The sequence below is a fragment of the Cydia amplana genome, chromosome 4, assembly GCF_948474715.1.
Source record: "Cydia amplana chromosome 4, ilCydAmpl1.1, whole genome shotgun sequence".
Taxonomy (NCBI): Eukaryota; Metazoa; Arthropoda; class Insecta; order Lepidoptera; family Tortricidae; genus Cydia; species Cydia amplana.
The window spans coordinates 19,385,400-19,407,257 of record NC_086072.1 but is presented as its reverse complement, the minus strand read 5'-3'; the positions used below and the strand labels follow the sequence as shown (position 1 = coordinate 19,407,257).

General features: G+C 45.7%; 1 protein-coding gene across 1 annotated transcript; it reads left to right on the top strand.

Moving 5' to 3' along the window:
• Positions 1 to 141: 141 nt before the first annotated feature.
• On the top strand, positions 142 to 18,024 carry LOC134647392 (probable malonyl-CoA-acyl carrier protein transacylase, mitochondrial). Its single transcript, XM_063501740.1, has 6 exons — positions 142 to 196; positions 315 to 654; positions 4,299 to 4,569; positions 13,584 to 13,718; positions 15,051 to 15,278; positions 17,825 to 18,024. The coding sequence occupies exons 2-6, from the start codon at positions 335 to 337 to the stop codon at positions 18,014 to 18,016; spliced, it is 1,146 nt and encodes a 381-aa protein (XP_063357810.1). The 5' UTR covers positions 142 to 196; positions 315 to 334; the 3' UTR covers positions 18,017 to 18,024.
• The last annotated feature ends 3,834 nt before the right edge of the window (positions 18,025 to 21,858 follow it).

The following is a 21,858-nucleotide window of genomic DNA, read 5'->3' as shown; positions in this document are numbered from 1 at the left end:
GGATAAGTTCCGCTTACGTTTAAAACCGCCTGAAAATACAAACAAATGTATGTCAAATAAATTGAACTCAAATAGTGATGCGAAATTTGAGCGATGTAAAATGACAAAAAAAGAAGTTAAAAAAAACGCCTCAAAGCTGTCAGAAGGGTGAATGTTTGTGCAAAAGTTTAATGAAGTTTTCTCTACAAATACCACGGTAATTAATGGTTTTAACTTTTTTAGGAACAATATTTATGGTTACGAAAACAGTTATGAAATACGAATTAACCATATTTAACGAAATAACATAATGCCAACTGTGATTCTACTTTTAGGTTAAGTTTGTATCGTACGGATGCTCTGTGCGAGGCGGGTATGGAGCGCGGGCTCGCTCCGCCGGGGCCTGGCGAGCGGTGACGACAGTCCCTTAAAGCGGCTACTTGACGGCGCTGCCACGTACGGGGAGCCGGCTGCGCAGGGCGAGGGAGAGTTGCAATGGGCCACACAACCGTATGCGCGCCGCGGTCCTGAGGCGCCGGTACGACGGGTGGAGCCCGCGGATACTACGGTGCTTCTGTTCCCGGGACAAGGCTCGCAGCGCGTCGGCATGGGCCGCAAGTTGGCGCACTTGCCGGCTGCCAGAGACCTTTATGAACTTGCTTCTAAAATACTGGGGTGCGTAATATGTAATGCTAACCCAAAGACTTATGACCTGACTTACAACATGTTGGACAATTTAAGCAGTCCTTGTAATCTTAAGATCCCAAAGATATTTGCAAAACCGAGCCTGTGACAGCTATATTTTGTGAAGCAAAGAGATATATTGGCATGATTATTGTAAAATGTAAATTTAATTTCTCATATGTTGACTCTGGCTAATTGTTTATCTCCTTTAGTTTTATGCTGAGAATGCTCCTTTCCATTGCTCTCTGGCATGTTCTTATCTTTAATTTGTTCTTGTTTGTGTGCACCCAAGTTTGAGAACCGTATGTAAGGCATGGTAAGATGCATGTGTCCATTATTGTTTTCTTGTGTTTGAGACTGTAGTTTCCTTTTAGAAGCTCTTTAAAGCTCCAATACTTCCTCCAGCTGATTTGGATTCTGCGGTCTATCTCTTGGCTGTTGCTGTCAGTGTCAAAGGATATTCTCTTGCCCAAGTATATGTAGTGGTCTACAAATTCGAGTTCTTTGCCTTGTATGTGTATTTTTGTAGGGGCTCTGTTAGTCATAATTTTGGTTTTTGTATGGTTCATTTCCAAACCGACTTTACAGCTTTCCTCATTTAGCTCATTTAGCATTATTTGTAGAGTGTTGGTATTTTCTGAGAATATAGCTATATCGTCCGCGAATCGTAAATGACTTAAGCGTTTATCAAATACTTTAATTCCTTTAGTATCCCAGTCCAGCTGGCAGAATATGTTTTGTAGCACCGCTATGAATAACTTTGGTGACATTGGGTCCCCTTGTCGGACACCTCTGCCTATTATGAATTCTTTTCCTCTTGTTTCGAGTTTAACTCTGCTAGTACTGTTTTCATATATATTCCTTAGAGTATTGATGTATTTGGAGTTTATCTTACAGTCGTTGAGGGCCTTCCAGATGGCGTTGTGGGAGATGCTGTCGAATGCCTTGGTGTAGTCTATAAAGGCTACATAAAGAGGTTTGTTATATTCTTTGTATCGTTCTATGATTTGTTCCATTGTGTGGATATGGTCTGTTGTTGAGTAGCCTGCCCGGAACCCAGCTTGTTCAACTGGTTGGAGGTTATCGATTTGCCTTGTTATTTTATTTACGAGCAGAGACGTGAAAAGCTTGTAAGTGCATGCTAGCAGGCTTTTGGGCCGATAGTTACTTATATTTTTTGGGTCACCCTTTTTGTATAAAATTGTAATGTCTGATGTGTGCCATTGCTTGGGAGTTTCCTCAGATTGTATAATCATGTTAAACAGTTTGGTCAGTGGTGTTACAAGCAGTTTGGCTCCCATTTTTAGAAGTTCGTTGCTGATGCCGTCGGGGCCAGGGCTTTTGTCTTTTTTTAGGTTCTTAATATGTTTTAAGACTTCATTTTCCTCAATTAGTTGTATGGTATTGTTTGCGTTTTCTGATTGGGTTTCTGTATCTTCAGAGTTGTTGAACTTGTTGATATCATCATTCCTTTTTTTATAAAGGTGTTGGTAGAAATTGGTTGCTGTTTTTAGTATATCGGCCCGTGTAACCATTTTCTTGTCTTCTTCATTAAGTTGTTGAATCCAGTTTTTCTGTGAGTGAAGTTCCTTTAAACCTTTTTTTATGCTTCTATGTGACACAATATTTTTTTCTATAATTTTCTTTCTATGGTTTTCATAGTCTTTGCGGATAGCTTTATTTGTGACTTTGAATAAGGTGCTTAGTTGTGCTTTTTCTTGGCTCGATCTGTGTGGTTTTCTTAGTAGTTCTGTTCGTCTCTTGATGAGGTCCCTAGTCTCCGTTTGTAATATTGTGTAAGGTTGGATTTTGGTAGGTTCTATTTTTGCTGCGTCAATGATGCTTTTTTCCAATTTGTTGTAGTAGTCTTGAATGGTTTTCGCAGGGTCCTTTATCACTTGTGATAGGTTTTCATCGAGTCTGGATAGATAGTTTTTAATGTCTTCTTCGCTTTTAGGTACTTTGGGGAGTGTTTTAAAGTTTTTTCTGGATTTATTACTGTTATTGGATACGTATGTTCCTCTTACCATTTTGTGGTCAGATGGGAAGGATGTGTTCAAAAACTCTATGTTTGTGAAATTACTTGGTTTATTTGAGAGTATAAAATCAATTTCATTTTTTGTTTGTTGGTTGGGTGAGATCCACGTCCATCTCCTGTTGTGTTTCATAGTAAACATTGTATTAATTATTTTCATGTGTTGTTCCATAGCGAATTGCATCAGTCGCTCACCCCTATGGTTTCGATTTCCTGTACCGTATTTTCCAACAACTAACGTTTCAGTGGATTTTGGAATGCCTATTTTTGCGTTGAAATCGCCCAGTATGATCTGGGTTTTATTTGATATTTCTTGGGCTTCTCTGACTACTTTGTAGAAGTCTTCTATTTCACTGTCACTTGATTCTAATGTTGGGGCGTGAACTTGTATTATTGATATGTCAAGGTTAACAGCAAGTACATCCGATCCCAAACAAACATCATAGATGCACTCGAGTTTGCGCTGAAACAGAAGTGGAGATGGGCCGGCCACATAGGAAGATTGACAGATGACAGATGGACCAACAAAGTCACAAAGTGGCCAGGACCCCATGGCAAAAGGAAGGCGGGAAAACCCATAACAAGATGGTCCAGGGATATCATAGCCACAGCTGGAGAAAATTGGCTAATCAAGGCTAAAGGCCGAGAAAGGTGGAAAGATTTGGAGGAGGCCTATACCCGACAGGGGTCCTTAATATAGTAAAATAAACAACAATAATAATAGAAAACTTTTATTATGCAAACTATTTAAGGAAAAATAAAAGGCTTAAATAAATAAAAAATTAAATAATTGTTTATCTATAGAGCAGGTTGAAAGCTGTAAATTTACTTCCCAAATAAATTTTTACAAATTTTTATGACTGTCAATGAAATTTAGTTTTAAAATGAATTCGTTGTATAGTTACCATTCTGATTAAACTTCGAATTCTATAAAGTTGACCATCTTTTTGTATTTGTTTCTTAACCAGAATCATTGCTAATATTATATTGAGCGCCAAGGAGGTTTGAGCACTTTGAACTCACAACTTTTCGTGTTTTCTGTCGATTTAAGGGTTAACTCGGTTTTCTGGCTCGAATTATTGTTGCTGACTCAGAAAATATTCCGGCAGAAAGGGGTGCATTTCATCCCTTGGTTAATAACAGTCTACTATTAGGAGAGGGAGAGTAGCATCATCATGCTCAATAGAAGTGTAATTATTTTTATGAATATTGTCAGGTGACAACCAATTCTCACTTATAATTGCAAACAAATACTTAAACAAAAATTAACCTCGTCTCGATACTAGCACAGTCCACTACGACTCTTAACTTGTGATAGTAATTACTGAGTTTTAGTTGTCACCTGATGATTTATTGATATATGTATTATAATCAGGGTTCGAAATTATCCAGATAATTATAGTCCTTGATAATTATCGCTATAAATATCCGATAATTATCCCAGGTATGGATGGTACTATATTTATTTTCTTTGAATTCCTAGATAGTAAAAAAATGATTAGTGCTTTTTATATTTTAGGTTATTATCAAATAGTTATCAAGATAACTATCATTGATAATTATCATTCAAACCCTGATTATAATTATTTCTGTTTCACAGATGGGATGTCTGGCGCGTGTGCACCGAAGGCCCAGCGGACGAGCTGAACGCGCGCTGCCAGCCGGCCATCGTGGTGACGTCCCTGGCCGCGCTGGAGGCGCTGCGCGACACGCGGCCGGCGGCGCTGGAGCGGGCGCGGGCGGCGGCGGGGTTCTCGCTCGGGGAGCTCACGGCGCTCGTGTGGGCGGGCGCGCTGCCGCTAGAGCGCGCGCTGCGGCTCGCCGAGATACGGCAGACCGCTATGGCGGCGGCGGCGAAGGAACGTCCTCAGGTCAATGATAATATAAAACTATAGATAGGTTATACTCATACTTGAGATGCACAAAAAATACTTCCATATTTATTTCTGTGCCTACGAAGAAATCTGTTATTTTTCATTAATTTTCTCATTCCATTCATCTTTGTCACACTCGTTGTTAAACATAAGGTCGTCTCTTTCTCTTTCGGTTAGCACGTGCACATTTCTCGCTTGTCCAGCCGCGACTAAAGGCAACTTGTCCAATTTGTCACAAGGTGAGCGCTTCAATTTTGGAACGCCTATAACCTATCTTGAGTTATAAATCATTGCCTCAGGTGTGGTAAAAATTAAAAGCAGGATAAAAGATTGAAAGACGCGATACACGGCCGTCGTGAGCGCTACTCGCACTGTTAGTGCTTGAGAAAGGAGACCTAGGCTCTCCGAAACATGTCGCGCGAGTGACTTAAAACAAAAGTGAGTCTAACCATAAAATTATTCAATGTTAGTATGTCTCATAACAATTTAAATTCGATCAGAATAGAAGATGCTTATAAACAGTGTCTACTTAACCTGTACTTCTAGATTACCATTTTCAGGTACTCGGGTAGACGGGTAAGCAATAGAACGTATACAAACCTATAATATATTGCTCAGAATATATAAATTCAATTAGTATAATTTTGAATGGCATAACGTGCAATAAGTATAACGTGCAATACGTATAACAATGAATTCTATAATTTTATAATGTATAATGAACTTTACATATAATACCGTTTATGATAAGTATAAAAAGGTATAACTTTGAAATAATATAATATACAAAACAAATACCACGCAATAAACCTAACCTTGTGTTTTTCTGCGGGGTAACAGTTCTAACCTAACCTAACCTACTTTTCTGGTAGCAGTTTTTTCTGTGGGGGGTCACAGTTCTAACCTAACCTAACCTACTTTTCTGGCAACAGTTTCTTTCTCTGAGGGGTCACAGTTCTAACCTAACCTACTTTTCTGGTAGCAGTTTTTTCTGTGGGAGGTCACAGTTCTAACCTAACCTAACCTATTTTATGGTAGCAGTTTCTTTTTCTGTGGGGTAACAATTCTAACCTAACCTACTTTTCTCGTAGCAGTTTCTTTCACTGAGGGGGTCACATAATTCAAACCTAACCTAACCTACTTTTCTGGTAGCAGTTTCTATTTCTGAGGAGTCACGGTTCTAATCTAACCTAACCTACTTTTCTGGTAGCAGTTTCTTTTCCTGGGGAGTCACAGTTCTGACCTTTTTTTTTTTTTTTTTTTTTTTTGAAGAGGGGAAAATGCGTTGCGCATACCACCGGGGCGAGGGGACGGGCCCCAGTGGTTATGTGGGACTCCCGTGTATGGTTTACCCACTAAAAACCCCTCTGTTTGCCACCTCTACGCTATGAGGCGAGGTCACAGGGACAGCCGAAGCAAGCTTCCGCAACCTCGCCAGCGGCAGTCCGAATATATTTCGGACACGACTTGGGAGGAACTTTTGTTCCCCCGTTCCTCATTGTGGCCGCACCGCGGGAGCGGCTCGCCTGCCCACACAGGGACCCTTGTGTAGGCGACAGACGTCCCCGAGTCTATCGCCCACAGGTACCCTTAAGGAGGGAGACGGCGGTCATACGCCAACCGCCGCTGCCCTATTCGCTTGCGACGCATAGGTTGGGAAGCAGGGTCAGCTTCCCTTTCGCGCTCCGCCGCTTCTTTTTTTGCAATTACCGCTTCGCAAAACTTAAGCACGGCCCTCCAGGACGCATCACTGTCCACCATCCTGCGGACTAGTGTAGGCAGCGAGAGATCGCTACCCACTGCAGCCGTGAGCGCTCGGCGTTCCTCATTCCAGGCAGGGCAATGCTCCAGCGTATGCTGGGCGCTCTCCTCTGGGCAGTTCCTACAGTGGTGACATTCTGCAGTTAGTTCCCTCCTCGCTATTCGATGTAAATACCATCCGAAACAACCGTGTCCCGAAAGGATCTGTGTCAGCCGGAAGGTCATAGGGCCGTGGTCCCGATCAAGCCACTGTTTTAAGACCGGGCGAATAGCCTCGACGGTTTTATGGCCCGCACTAGGATGGGCCAGCCGATGCTCCCAGATCTGTATCATTTCAAGGCGGATTGTGTCGCGCCATCCTTCGCTCTCTCTTAGTGCTCGTGGCTCACGTCCCTCGCGTGCCTCCTCGCGCCAGCGGTAAACCGCTGCGAGGGCTCTCGCATCGAGGTCCCAGGGAATAGACCCAGCCAGCACGCATGCCGCTTCAAAGGAAATTGTACGATACCCGCGTACGGTTCTTGTGGCCATAGCTCTCTGCGGTGCTCTTAAGAGGGATATTTCCGCCTTCTTCAGTATATCACCCCATACTGGTGCTCCATATAGGGCCATAGATCTCACGACTCCCATATAGAGCCGTCGACATGACGCCTTGGGCCCCCCCGTGTTCGGAAGTATACGCCCTAAGGCGCCAGCTGCTCCCAGCAGTTTCGGCAACAGGTGTTTGAAGTGAGCACGGAATGTCCACCTGCTATCGAGGACGAGACCGAGGTACTTCATATTGGACTCTACGCTTATCCTGGATCCACCTACCACTATGTTGGCATCAGGTGGAGGAGCATTTCGGGGCCCATGGAAGCACAGGGCTTCCGATTTATGTAGGGCCACTTTCAATCCCAATCGCTGGATTTGGCTAACGACATGCGCGACTCCTGCTGTTGCCAGTATAGCCGCTTGCCTAAAATTGGTTCCTCGAGCTGTTACCAAGGTGTCATCGGCATAACAGGTGAGATCTATGCCATTCAGAGTTGCACCTCGTAGGACCCAATCATACCCAATATTCCACAGAAGCGGCCCAAGGACCGACCCCTGTGGAACACCGCGGGACATCGGGCATCTTGCCCACTGGTTTGGACCCGGGTATGTGACATACCTTTCAGAAAGGTACGAGTCGATAATCCGCCACATGTATTCTGGCACCTGGTGGTATCGCAGCGCCTCCTTAACGCAGCTCCATGGCAAGCTGTTGAACGCATTTGCAATGTCTAGCGATACTGCCAAGACGACTTCTCCTCTGGACACCGCTTCATCCGCCAGGGCCTTAACACGAAGAATGGCACCGACTGTAGAGCGGCCACCACGGAATCCGAACTGATTGTCTGCGAGATCAGGTCCGACACGTGTGAGGTGCTTGATGAGGCGGTTGGCTATTACGCGTTCAAAAAGCTTTGCGACTTCATCAAGTAGGATTATTGGGCGGTAAGCAGATGGAGACTCTGCCGGGCGCCCTCCCTTTTTTAGCAGGACCAGCTTGCCGGTTTTCCACTGCCGTGGAAATCTGCTTTGTTGAAAGCATGCTGAGAACATTCTCAGTATTTTCGGTTCTAGCACCTTGCTGGCCAAGACCAAGGCACGGCCCGGTATGCCGTCCGGGCCCGGGGCTGTGTTTTTTGCCTTCAGCCTTAGCACAGCTGCTCCGAGCTCACCTTCGGAAACATCGGGTACTTCCTCCTCTTCATTTCTCGCTGCGGATGGTGGTGCCATTGAAGGGGGCACAAAGTTATCGCAGGTCGGAAATAGCGCTTCAACCACGTCTCGTAGGAACTCCGGCTCGAGACTTCGCGTTAGGGGAGGAGACCAGGAGCGGAGTTTGCTTCGGACCATTTTATATGGGCGCCCCCACGGGTCATTATTTAGCGACTCTATCATTTCATGGTGTGCGGCTTCCTTCGCCTGTTTTATTGCAATCTGAAGGGTTTTTTTACGCTCTTTGTAGAGTACATACAGTTCTGTCTCCCGGACAGTATCTCTAAGCCTTCTCCTTCGCTGATGACTGTATTGGCGCCTCGCCACAACGCAGGACTTACGGAGCTGTTCGAGCTCCACAGACCACCAATAGACTTGTCGTTTAGGAGGGAAGGGCTTAGACCGTGGCATCGCTGCGTCACAAATGTTTGTCATGACCTCGCCAAACCACTGCGCCTCTACGTCCACGTCTATTGGGTCTTCTCGGGCCGGGTTCCATGCCTGAACTTCAGCCGCAAGGACGAGCGCATCTCTGTCCAGGCGTTTTAACGCCCATCGTGGTCCATCACCTGGCAGCGACTGACTAATCGGCCCGCTTGATGCATCTGGGAGCTCGGAGACCTTGTATTGGATATACCTATGGTCCGACATAGTCTCCACATTTTCGAGCACTTGCCAATCTTGGACACGTCTCACCAGGGCAGCGTTTGCGAACGTCACGTCCACGATGGAGCCACCGTGTTGCCGCACGCATGTATTAACCGAGCCCTGGTTAAGCACAGCCAGCCCTGATGCGATCGCCCATTCCTCCAGTTCGCGTCCGCGGGTGTCCGTTGACGGCGATCCCCACGCCACGGATTTGGCGTTTAGATCGCCGGCAACAAGCACGGGGCGTGGGTGGCATCGACCAATAACCACCCCCACATCTGCCAAAAAGGATTCGAATTCAGCCAGGCTTCTATTGGGCGAAAAATAGACACCGACTACTGTGATGCCGCCGATGAGCGCAGCCACGAAACCCTTTCCTTTCTCTACCTTTTCAAAAGGTGGTGAGCCAGCAGCTGTTTGCGTGACTATCGCAACCAGACCGTCCTGGTCCCCAGCCCAAGAGTCTCTTTGGGGGATAAAGTAGGGCTCGGAGACGATAGCCACATGTGCCAGCCACTGCGCCATGCTCTGGAGCAAAAGGTCCTGAGCTCGTAAGCAGTGGTTGAGATTCGCCTGCAAGAAATTTAGTCCCATTATATTGTTTCCATTGGCACTGCCGTCTCAACCCCGGCCAGACCAGTGGCGGGTGGGTGGACAGATTGTGAGGGTCCCCGGGAGCCATCACCATTCCTCTTCCCCTTCTTATTATTTTTGGAAGCAACGCACCTTTTGCTTCCGATCGTGTGCTCTGCTGGTTTGTCAGCCGCTGCACAGACAGCGCAGTGCGGCGTGGCAGAGCACGTGGCCGCTTTATGGCCAGACTGGCCGCAGCGGAAGCATAAATCGCTTCGGTCCACCTCAGCCTTACACTGCGCGCGCACGTGACCCGCTTCGAGGCAGCGGAAGCAGCGCATGGGCTTTTGGTCCAGCAGCTGTACCCTTGCCGAGACCCAGCCCACAAGTAGACGGCCGCCCTCGGTTAGCTTTTTGGCCGTCGTGATTGGGCAGCGCACCCATACTGAGCCAAGGCTGGAAAAGTCCTGTCGGATTTCACCGCACTTGATTTGGGCTAAGGTGCACCCACCCACTTTGGCCACGGCATCCTTGACATCCTCAGGCGTGACAGAGTCATCCAGTCCCGAGATTCGCACTTCAGCGCATTTTGTCGGCCTGGTCACTTGGACAATGTCATTGTTTAGCTTCTCCCTCAGTTTGTTGGCAAGAGCATCTGCTTTCTCGCCGCTGGTTGCACCGGGTACCTCTAAAATGATGGCTCCCGTGACTGCTCTCTTAAACCGCACTCCCTGGATTTCCAGCTCTCCTAGATCAATTTTTGACCTGGCCTCTTTGATAATGTCCGCGTAGGTGGTTCTCCCGTCTCCGGTTTCTGGATTTAGCCTAAGGACAACTGCCGCAGAACTTGGAGGTCGCAGTTTGCGGGTCCTCTTGCGGGGTGCCTGCTGCGGCTGTGTGGGAAGATTAGCTGCAGTCTTCTTTTTGCCCTTCTTCTTGGTGACCGTTTCCCAGCCGTTCTTTGTTTTTGTTGTGGCCGGTTGCAATGCGCGGGCCTCCAGTGGGGCTTCCACGGATTGCGCCGTCCTCTCTTCTTTCTTGCCTTTCTTCTTCGCCGGCTTCTTGTTATTAGTGAGAGCCGTAGCTGGTTGCAGGCCACTGGGAGCTGAACCAGCTGAGGGTTTCGTGGGGGGCGGATTTGCTTGCCTTCTATTCGCATTGCTGGTAGCCTGTGGTGCCACCTGCTTTGCCTCGTCTGAGACCAGTGTTGGCCTTACCGTCTTAGTTGGTAGGAGCCTGTCCTCCAGTGCTTCTAGCCTGGCGTCTATCATTTTCCCCACACTAACCATCACCGCGCTCTCAGCTTCCTGTTGGGAGATACTTCCCTTCATCATAAGTGGTCCTTGTGATGCCGGGATCTCAGAGGGAGGAGCTGTTCTTGCGAGCCGCAGCTCGTTTCTTAGCTCCGCCTGATCCTTTAGGAGATCCGCCATTTGCGACTCCAGCCGAGCGATGACCCGCTGCAGTTTCTTCGTTTCCTCCGTGGTGGTACGGGCCAGCATCACCTGGGCAAAATCCGTGATGGCAGCGGCAGCGTCCTTCAGCTTCCTCTGGTGGGTACCTTTCAGGTTCTTTGACGTGGCAATGACTTTTTTTACAACTGCCACGCTGTCGAGCACTTGTGTGTTTAGTGCTGACATGAGCTGGTCTTCTATGTCAGAGCCATGTGAGTCTCCATGCTTTTCCTTTGGCCGCATGCGGATGGTCATGTCTTCTAATTCCGCGTCAGCTTTAGCTTTGTCTACCTCTTTGCGGCGGAAATCATCCAAGATTTGCGAGGCCAGTCCAAAGCCTGTGGAAGAGGGCCGACTGCGTCCTCGCTTAGACTTGGACTGGACTTGCTTCTTGAGGACCCCCTCAGAGTCCGATCCCTGTGACTCCTGTGACAGACTACCTTGCCATAGTTGCCCGTGGTCACTGTCACTCAAGGAGCTGCAGTTCACCTCAGCCCGTCTATCACCATGGTCGTTACCGTGAGCTGGTTCAGAGCTCAATGCCACGCTCTCCACAGCGGATATGCAATCCACCTCTTTTTCGGCAACGCGGGCTTCCCGTTCTTTTGCATTAGGGGTCGCCATCTCTGACCTCAATTCACCGCTCTCGTGAGAAAGTGCCTGGGCCACAAGCTCACGATCGCAGCGGGTCAGAACCACCCGTAAGTCCGGGAGAGATTTTCTCCGCGGGGGGGCAGCTGTAATCGGGGGCCCCGCCATGACCTCCGTGGGTTGTGGGGTGGTCTCGAGTGGTTGCTCCGGCTTCGAGTATTTAGCTTTGGCCCGGGCCGCACCCACATAGATGCCTCGTCCTCTCTTATTTGGCCCGTACCCGGGCCTTGCTCCGGAGACGGAAGCATCACCATCAGATGCCCCCGACCCGTCTTCCTCGCTCAACAGCCGCTTCCGCACTTCCCCGGGTTGGCCGGAGGTGGGACCATGCAGCGAGCCGTCGCAGTCGCCCGTCTCGCTTTCGGTGTCAGTTTGCAGCGGCGACCAGTAAACGTCCCCACCAGGCAGGTCGCGCATGTCTACTTTTCTGGGGGAAAAGAATTCCTCGTTACCTGACGGGAACATTTCCAGCCCGCCGCGAGCCCTTCTCCCACAAAACACCCTCGTGGGGATTGGCGTGGGTGACCGCACGTATTCTTGCGGTACCACGGGTGCCTGCTCCTCTCCGTCCCTGCCATCGGGGATGGCATGGCTTACAGAGCGCCCTCGGTTGTCCCGGACAGGGCGGAACTCCATCGGTGGGGGGCTTGAAGATGTTGCCGCAGCAGCCCTTCTCGCACCATCCTCGTCCCCTCCTCCGCGCAACCTTAAAACTAATTCGCATGCATCGATGTCAAGTAAACATTTGCTATGGTCGTTGGTTTCCCGTCTAGAGTGGTGTGCCCCCCCAGAATACGGTGGGCGGCATGTCACCACAGCGCGGGCACTTGCCCGTTCTGTGGTGACACGGAGGATTGGAACCTCCTGGGGTAGTTTTCTCATTTTCTGGCCACTCATTTTCTGCTATTTTTAAGGGGTATGCCCCCCTTCTGACGTTTGGGACTGGGCTCCCCCCAGCCATGCATCCCATCGGCACGCCAGTCACACCTTAGGATTGGGGATTTTTTATAGTGGTTAACTCCACGTGACCTTCCGCTCAGTGAGGAAGGTCCTCGGTCCGCTCAGTGCGGGTTACGAGTTGCCCGACGGTGGCCGTAGCCACAACATCGCGCCTGGTGGACAAGCCACCTATGGCAGCTCTTGCATGGAGCTCCAAGTCCGCCCAACCGGGCGTCTCGCACTGTGCCCTCTGCTGGTTTCAGAGGGACACGCGGAGCCGCCCCCCGTGTGCTGTTCTTAGTCTGGCCCCTCTCCTCAGGCCTGTCCGGCTTGGGAGGCCCTATCCGGCATAGCCCTGAGGGTCACTGGAGCACGCAAGCCCCTTCACCACGGCAAGGTGACAGCAATTCGAAGGGGTCACAGTTCTGACCTAACCTAACCTACTTTTCTGACAGTAATTAGTTTCGATGACCTATGAAATACTGAGCTATCCAAATAATTTTACTGGTGTTTTGTTCAGATATTTATATGAGATGTTATTCATTATTTTAATTTATATGCATAATGAATGTTATATTAAATGTAATTAGTTTATTTGTATTTTATACCAAACAGCTGTATGTATAGTGTATGTTATATTATTTTTATGTTATCCTTATTGAAAATATAGATTTAGTGCATTATACATAAGATTAGTATACGTTTTGAACGTTTGTAAATTGAAATTATACCAAAAGTGCGTATTCATTATGATACGCACCCCGGGTAGACACCAGGGCTAGCCCTGTTTCTATTTTCGACTTATAATCTATTGCAGCATTTCCCAAACTATGGGTCGCGAGCGAATATTAAGTGGGCCCTGAAACTACTAGGAAATCTGAGCTGAGCGTTGCCAGTAATATATTATGCCCTTTTAAGACGGCCAAGAGTTGGGTCCCGAAAATTGCAGTTTTTATTAGGTAGGTCCCAGTCAACTTTGGGAACCACTGATCTATTGTTCTTAGAGTGGAAATACTTGCTGTCCATGGATGAGGTCTTGGTAGCTCAGATGGCAGAGCGCTATGCTAGTGATCCAGTAGTCGTGAGTTCAAGTCTCACCAAAGACAGTAAACTATTGTATAAACCAAATATAATGACTTCTCACATTGGCTGATGACATATTGTTAATATGTTTGTGTATATACATAAAGAATTCTTTATTTACTTAAAGAAAAACTATAATTGTGTCACATTTGTCCGCAGGCTTTGCTAACAGTATGGCTGGCCGCCGACGCTAACCTGCCTCACGCAATGCTTCGCGCAAGGGAACACGCAGAAACACGGGGCCTATCCGACCCTGTGTGTCAGGTCGCCAACTATCTATACCCACACTGCAAGGTAATTCCTATAGAAACATACTTAACAAACTTAGACCGTATTGTATTGCAATAAGGATCACAATGGTCAGTTCACTGCGTCTATGATTCCTACAAACAAGGCCTGTCCGACCCTGTGTGTCAGGTCGCCAACTATCTATACCCACACTGCAAGGTAATTCCTATAGAAACATACTTAACAAACTTAGACCGTATTGTATTGCAATAAGGATCACAATGGTCAGTTCACTGCGTCTATGATTCCTACAAACAAGGCCTGTCCGACCCTGTGTGTCAGGTCGCCAACTATCTATACCCACACTGCAAGGTAATTCCTATAGAAACATACTTAACAAACTTAGACCGTATTGTATTGCAATAAGGATCACAATGGTCAGTTCACTGCGTCTATGATTCCTACAAACAAGGCCTGTCCGACCCTGTGTGTCAGGTCGCCAACTATCTATATCCGCACTGCAAGGTAATTCCTATAGAGACATACTTAACAAACTTAGACCGTATTGTATTGCAATAAGGATCACAATGGTCAGTTCACTGTGTCTATGATTCCTACAAACAAGGCCTGTCCGACCCTGTGTGTCAGGTCGCCAACTATCTATACCCACACTGCAAGGTAATTCCTATCTTCTTCATCTCGTGTCGATGGTTTCGTTTGTCATATAAAGAGGGACCAGAAGGTAGCGACGCTTAACGCCCTGTCTGTTGCGTCCTGTAGATCTTGCTCGGAACATGTAGAAACCATCGTGGTGGAAGGATTTGCCGGTCAGCACAAGTGTTGACAGTTGCCCAGGGTGCGCTAGATGGGTGTATTGTAGAAACACATCAATTGCTCGTATTGCGTCTTGCGGGAAGGCTCCTTCCATGCAACCCTATAGAAACATACTTACTTACATACTTAACAATTCCTATAGAAACATACTTAACACACTTAGACCGTATTGTATTGCAATAAGGATTACAATGGTCAGTTCACTGTGTCTATGGTTCCTACATACACAAGGCCTGTCCGACCCTGTGTGTCAGGTCACCAACTATCTATACCCGCACTGCAAGGTAATTCCTATAGAGACATACTTAACAAACTTAGATCGTATGTCATTGTAATAAGGGTCACTTCACTGTGTCAATAATTCTTACATAACATCCCACAAAATCACACCGAATGTATGTAAGTACCTACCTATTTATTAAAATTAAATATTGAAATTAAATACTGTTAATTATTTTATATACGAACGTGTTCACAAACATGACACGATTAGGTGCATTCATACGTGTTCTAAATGACGATCTTAATTTTTTATTAATTATAATTCTTTTGTTTATCCACAAGGTAGTCGGCGGCGACGAAGAAGCCCTAAAATTCCTCGAGAAACGCGGCTCAGAGTTCGGCATTCGGCGCTCAGCGCGCGTCGCTGGTGCCGCCGGTGCCTTCCATACACCTCTCATGGCGCCCGTCACTAATGTACTGAAAGAGGCGCTAAAATCATGTGAAGCGGAGGCACCGAGAGTTAAAGTGGTGTCAGCTGTGGATGCCAAACCTTATGGCGACGCTAGAGCGGTAAGTTTAATATATATTACTAGTAAAATGTATCGTCTTTCATACTCCTCTCATGGCGCCCGTCACTAATGTACTGAAAGAGGCGCTAAAATCATGTGAAGCGGAGGCTCCAAGAGTTAAAGTGGTGTCAGCTGTGGATGCCAAACCTTATAACGACGCTAGAGCGGTAAGTTTAATATATATTACTAGTAAAATAAATCGTCTTTCATCTCCTCTCATGGCGCCCGTCACTAATGTACTGAAAGAGACGTTAAAATCATGTGAAGCGGAGGCGCCTAGAGTTAAAGTTGTGTCAGCCGTGGATGCCAAACCTTATGGCGACGCTAGAGCGGTAAGTTTATTATATATTACTAGTAAAGTGAATCGTCTTTTATACACCTCTCATGGCGCCCGTCACTAATGTACTGAAAGAGGCGCTAAAAATCATGTGAAGCGGAGGCGAGGCGCCTGGAGTTAAAAGTGGTGTCAGCTGTGGATGCCAAACCTTATGGCGACGCTAGAGCGGTGAGTTTAATTTATATTACTAGTAAAATAAATCGTCTTTCATCTCCTCTCATGGCGCCCGTCACTAATGTACTGAAAGAGGCGCTAAAATCATGTGAAGCGGAGGCGCCTAGAGTTAAAGCGGTGTCAGCTGTGGATGCCAAACCTTATGGCGACGCTAGAGCGGTAAGTTTATTATATATTACTAGTAAAGTGAATCGTCTTTTATACACCTCTCATGGCGCCCGTCACCATTGTACTGTAAGAGGCGCTAAAATCATGTGAAGCGGAGGCGCCTAGAGTTAAAGTGGTGTCAGCTGTGGATGCCAAACCTTATAACGACGCTAGAGCGGTAAGTTTAATATATATTACTAGTAAAATGTATCGTCTTTCATACTCCTCTCATGGCGCCCGTCACTAATGTACTGAAAGAGGCGTTAAAATCATGTGAAGCGGAGGCTCCAAGAGTTAAAGTGGTGTCAGCTGTGGATGCCAAACCTTATAGCGACGCTAGAGCGGTAAGTTTATTATATATTACTAGTAAAGTGAATCGTCTTTTATACACCTCTCATGGCGCCCGTCACCATTGTACTGAAAGAGGCGCTAAAATCATGTGAAGCGGAGGCGCCGAGAGTTAAAGTGGTGTCAGCTGTGGATGCCAAGCCTTATGGCGACGCTAGAGCGGTGAGTTTATTATATATTACTAGTAAAGTGAATCGTCTTCCATACACCTCTCATGGCGCCCGTCACTAATGTACTGAAAGAGGCGCTAAAATCATGTGAAGCGAAGGCGCCTAGAGTTAAAGTGGTGTCAGCTGTGGATGCCAAACCTTATGGCGACGCTAGAGCGGTAAGTTTATTATATATTACTAGTAAAGTGAATCGTCTTCCATACACCTCTCATAGCGCCCGTCACCATTGTACTGAAAGAGGCGCTAAAATCATGTGAAGCGGAGGCTCCAAGAGTTAAAGTGGTGTCAGCTGTGGATGCCAAACCTTATGGCGACGCTAGAGCGGTGAGTTTAATATATTCAATTAAATTCTTTATTGATAAAAATAGAATTTTACGTCAGGTACAATGCTTAATGCTAGGTCTTATGATTAATAATATTACTAGTAAAATAAATCGTCCTTCATACTCCTCTCATGGCGCCCGTTACTAATGTACCTACTGAAAGTCTTGTAAAGCGGAAGCGTCTAGAGTTAAAGTTGTGTCTGCCGTGGAAACAAAGGCTTAGTGTAAGGCCCGAGTGGACACTCGAAGCGGAGCGTTCAGCGGGGCGTGCAGCGTGGCGTATCGGGCGCGGAAGTGATTTGAGCAGCGTGCACTAAGGCCGCTCCTATACGTTTGCATTTGTTTAACATGCACGCCGCACGCCCCGCCCCGCTGCACGCCCAACTCGAGCGTCCACTCAGGCCTTACACTTATAGCGACGCTAGAACGGTGAGTTTAATTTATATTACTAGTAAAATAAGTCGTCTTTCATACACCTCTCTTGATGGCGCCCGTTACTAATGTACTGAAAGAGGCTTTAAAATCATGTGAAGCCAAAGCTTATAGCGACGCTAGAGCAGTAAGTTTAATTTATTTATATTACATACTAGTAAAATAAATTGTCTTATGTCTTTGATACTCCATTAATGGCGCCCGTTACTAATGTACTGAAGTCGAGAAAGAGGCGATAAAATCATGTGAAGCTGAGGTTCCAAGAGTTAAAATGGTGTCAGCTGTGGATGCCAAAGGGTATAGCGACGAAGTTTAATTTATATTACTAGTGAAATCTAGCAGTAGGTATAAAACACTCTTCTAATGGCGCCCGATACTTATGTATGAAAAGGGGTAGGGTAGGGCGTACCATTTCTGAATTTAATTTGAATCTTGATTATATACTTAACTACTTTGATGTAGCGAAACTTGAACAGAAAACAGCACCAATCTTTATAAGATCTGATTTCCCCTCTGGGCTGACAAAAAGCGTCCCTGTAACCGTATAAGCCTTAAATCAAGGAATCCGAACGTACTGTTGTATGATAATTATTTTTAAATGCAACATTTTCAACAGGTCCGAAAAACGCTAGCCAAACACGCAGCGTCCCCGCAGCGTTGGGAACAAACGCTGCACGCGCTATACGCGCGGCCACATGGCGAGCGCTTCCCGCTCACCGCGGCGCTCGGCCCCGGTACGGCGCTTCGGGCCACGCTCAAACAAGTCAACGCCAAAGCGTGGGACTCCTCCATACAGATCGATGTCTAGACTGACTTAGGTGCATGTAAATATAGTTGTAAGATATGAATTTGAAATAAATTATGTTGTTAAGTGAGAAAGTTGTTTTCATATAAACCTCTAAGTGTAAGGCCTGAGTGGACGCTCGAATAGGGTTGCCAGATGGTCGGGATTCGGCGGGATTCTCCCGATTTTTAGCATGTGTTCCCGATTCCCGACGAAGTGAAAATTGTCCCGAAAAACAGCTTCACGTTATCAATAATTTCAAGTTCCGAACTGTTGTCGAGCGAGTAAGCGACCCGCGTCGAGCCCGTCAGCGCGCGCGCGGGCGAGAGTGGGCAGAGCAGCTGACATAGTGCCAATAATGTAAAATATCGTTGTTTTTAATACAATTAATTTAATTTGATAGGTTTTTTTTCCCGACTTAGGCCCAAAATCCCGAAAAATTTATATTTTTTCCCGATAATAGCGGCTTTCGATCTGGCAACCCTACGCTCGAAGCGGAGCGTTCTGCGGGGCGTGCAGCGTGGCGTCGGGGTCAGGAGTAATTTGAGCAGCGTGCACTAAGGCCGCTCCTATACGCTTGCATTTGTTTAATAATACACTCTTCGAATTTAATTGAATAATAAATTGATTTGATTATTAGTCTTCTGGAATAATTCTGGATCCTTGCTTCGATTTCTGAACTTAGTTAATTGTCTTTATTAAAATACGCTTGTGGAATGTGTCCTTACCTTAATAAAGGATTGTTCGTAATTTTTCATCATATTCATATTCTTTTTTCTCATTGCAATTTTGTTCAAATCGTGTCATACTTGTCGTGTAATACCCTGAAGTATTGGAGCGACTGTACAATAAATATTGCTACTGCACAGCGAATCGTACTTAGTATAGCTCACTTAGTGTTTGGAACAATTTATTATTCAAAGACACGTTCTTCTAAGGAAAGTAAGGAAAACAACAATGTATACTTAAAAATATACTATTTAAAAATAAATATAACTGTCGAAAATATACTATACAATATACATTCACATTTACATGATTGGGTCATTCGGCACAGTTGAACATCCATACCCGAAGAGGGTCGGTCGTCCGAATGTTTTTGTGCAATCAAAAAGATTGAATACAGTCGAACACATGATTTTATTAGGCTAACTTATACTAATAGGACGTTTAGATGTCGCTTAGGAGATTTTAAGATCTAGACACTGTATTCTTAGCTTTTATTAAGGCTGCCTGAAGACTGATTTTGTCTTGAGTTTAGTTTTGTTCAGTCAAGTACATAAGAGTATTGGTTTTATAAGTTTGCATAACACATGCATGTTTATATAGACTAATTGTTGTCAATAGTGTTGTTGAGTATGTTTACATTGTCTTTTAATAGCTTTCTTTGGCAAGGTCTATATCATTGTGGTTAGATTCGACTCGGTCTTGGCACAGACATATAGGCCGACCCAAATACTATATTTGGCTGTCCCATTAACCCTGTAAACGTCACGTCTGTCGTGCGGGGCGCGTCACTTGGAACCTTGTTCGAATGTACGAAGGTTGATGTCGGGTTGGGGCCACGCGCGTCAGTTGACGTCTTAGGTGTTCAATACCTAACTGGTTTTCGCACTCGACTGACAAATAAATTATTTTTCACACCTCCTATTCGGAAAAGAGCTTTTTCTTCCCTGCTAGGAGGGATCAAAGTGGCACTTTTCATCCCTGCTAGGAGGGATCAAAGTGACACTTTTCTGTTCTAGCACACTATTTTTAAATTTTTTTGCACATTATTTTTTTAGCTTAAATAATCTGTTTAAGCATCAGATTGTGTCAACACTAAGATTTTTTCATTTTCCTCATAGTTGATGTGAAAAGCAGTATGTGTCACACGGTATCAAAATTATTTCGTCTCGGACGTTAACACACGTTAACATTCTACTTTAGAATCCATCGCTTCATTCAGGATTCAATGTACGCCCTTGACGGAAATATATCATTTTGATCCCTTGTAACACAAACTACTATTTCTACGGATGTTCCTTTTAGAGTTACAAGTTGAGGGGGTTAACGCTAGGTTGGCCCGAGTTGTCAGCGACGGCGCGGCCTAGGGCTCCGAGCCTGGCGTACTGCTGCAGCGAGGGTGCGTCGCGGGCCGCCGCTAGCAGCCCGGGCACGCGGCCTAAAAAATATTAAAAAAATACGTTTATTAGCAAAACACAAAAATTTTGGTATCATCCTGGGTCGTCCCATTCGTTTTTCGTCAAGTTCTTAAATGAGTCCTATTCTGCTTTCGTCACTCATTCTACATTGAAAGCCACCGACGATTGTGACGAATGTAGAATGAGTGACGAAAGCAGAATAGGACTAATTTAAGAACTTGACGAAAAACGAATGGGACGACCCAAGATGATACCAAAATTTTACAGCAGTGGAATAAACTAATAAAATGAAATAGAATAATCTAATATTATCATCTTCCTCGCGTTATCCCGACATTTTGCCACGGCTCATGGGAGCCTGGGGTCCGCTTGACAACTAATCCCAGTAATTGGCGTGGGCACTAGTTTTACGAATGCGACTGCCATCTGACCTTCCAACCCAGAGGGTAAACTAGACCCGTATTGGGATTAGTACGGTTTCCTCGCGATGTTTTCCTTCACCGAAAAGCGACTGGTAAATATCAAATGATATTTCGTACATAAGTTCCGAAAAACTCATTGGTACGAGCCGGGTTCGAACCCGCGACCTCCGGATTGCAAGTCTAAAAAAAATTGTTTGCGTTGCGTCTATGCAAAAAAAAATTGTTTGCGTTGTTTTATCACAGAATTCCCATAGCCACCTCCTCTGTCCATCATCAGATCAGCGCTATGTCATCAAAATATTGTATTGCCACCCGATTTACATATGTATGCAAAATTTCAGCTCAATCGGAAATCGGTGAGGCAAATTTTGCATCCAAGATTTGACCCACACTAACATAAATAAAGGCAAAGAGGAACTCAGCTTACTTATTTTTCTATGGTAAACATTATCATCACAGGCCTTTGCGTCTATTGCAGACGATTTATGCATTGCTGTTTAAACAACGGATTTGGTGACTGTAGACCGATGCATAAGCAAGACCTCCCACATTTTTGGCAGAGAAAGCTCATGCCACCTGAGGTTCCAGTCCAGGATTGCTTTCTGCGACACCTTCTGCTGTATAAAGCATTAAACCAGGCTTGGTCGCATAGCCTTTTCCCCTCGACATCACGGTCTTCATCTAAGGTTTCCCAGGCATGGTGGTCGATTTCATACGCTGGCATGTCTCGCTTAACAGTCTTTTCTCAAAAATGGACGGCAAAGTCGACGTTGCCGGTTAAAAAATAGGTCGCGAAGTGCGTAGTTTATGGTCATTCAAAAAATTAAAAAGTTAAAAACATTGCAGTCTCGATTTCGGGACTGCAATGTTGCATACAAATTCCATTATTTAACAAGTTCCAAACTTTTTATAGTACATTATTGTCGAGGTTCGGAAGTAGCTACTTGCAGGCTGAGGATTCGTTTTAAACGGACGACCTTGGGAGTCCGTTTAATTGAATCCGAAGCCAGCAAGTAGCCTTCCAGCCGAGTCATATATAGTGCTTTTCTCAAAAATGGTGCAAGAAATAGAAATATTTTACAGAACTTACAGAAGCAACGTTCTAATTTTCCATTAATTTTCACAGAAAAAAATACAACCATTAAAAAAATTAGCTTGCCGCCTTAAAAAAAAAAGAAGTGTATTTTTCTGCTGAAAATACGCCAACCTATTTGAGACACCTAAATAGTCGCGGTACCAACATTAAGCCTGTAACAGACTATCGCACCGCACCGCGACCTTGGAGCGTCGCACCCATAAG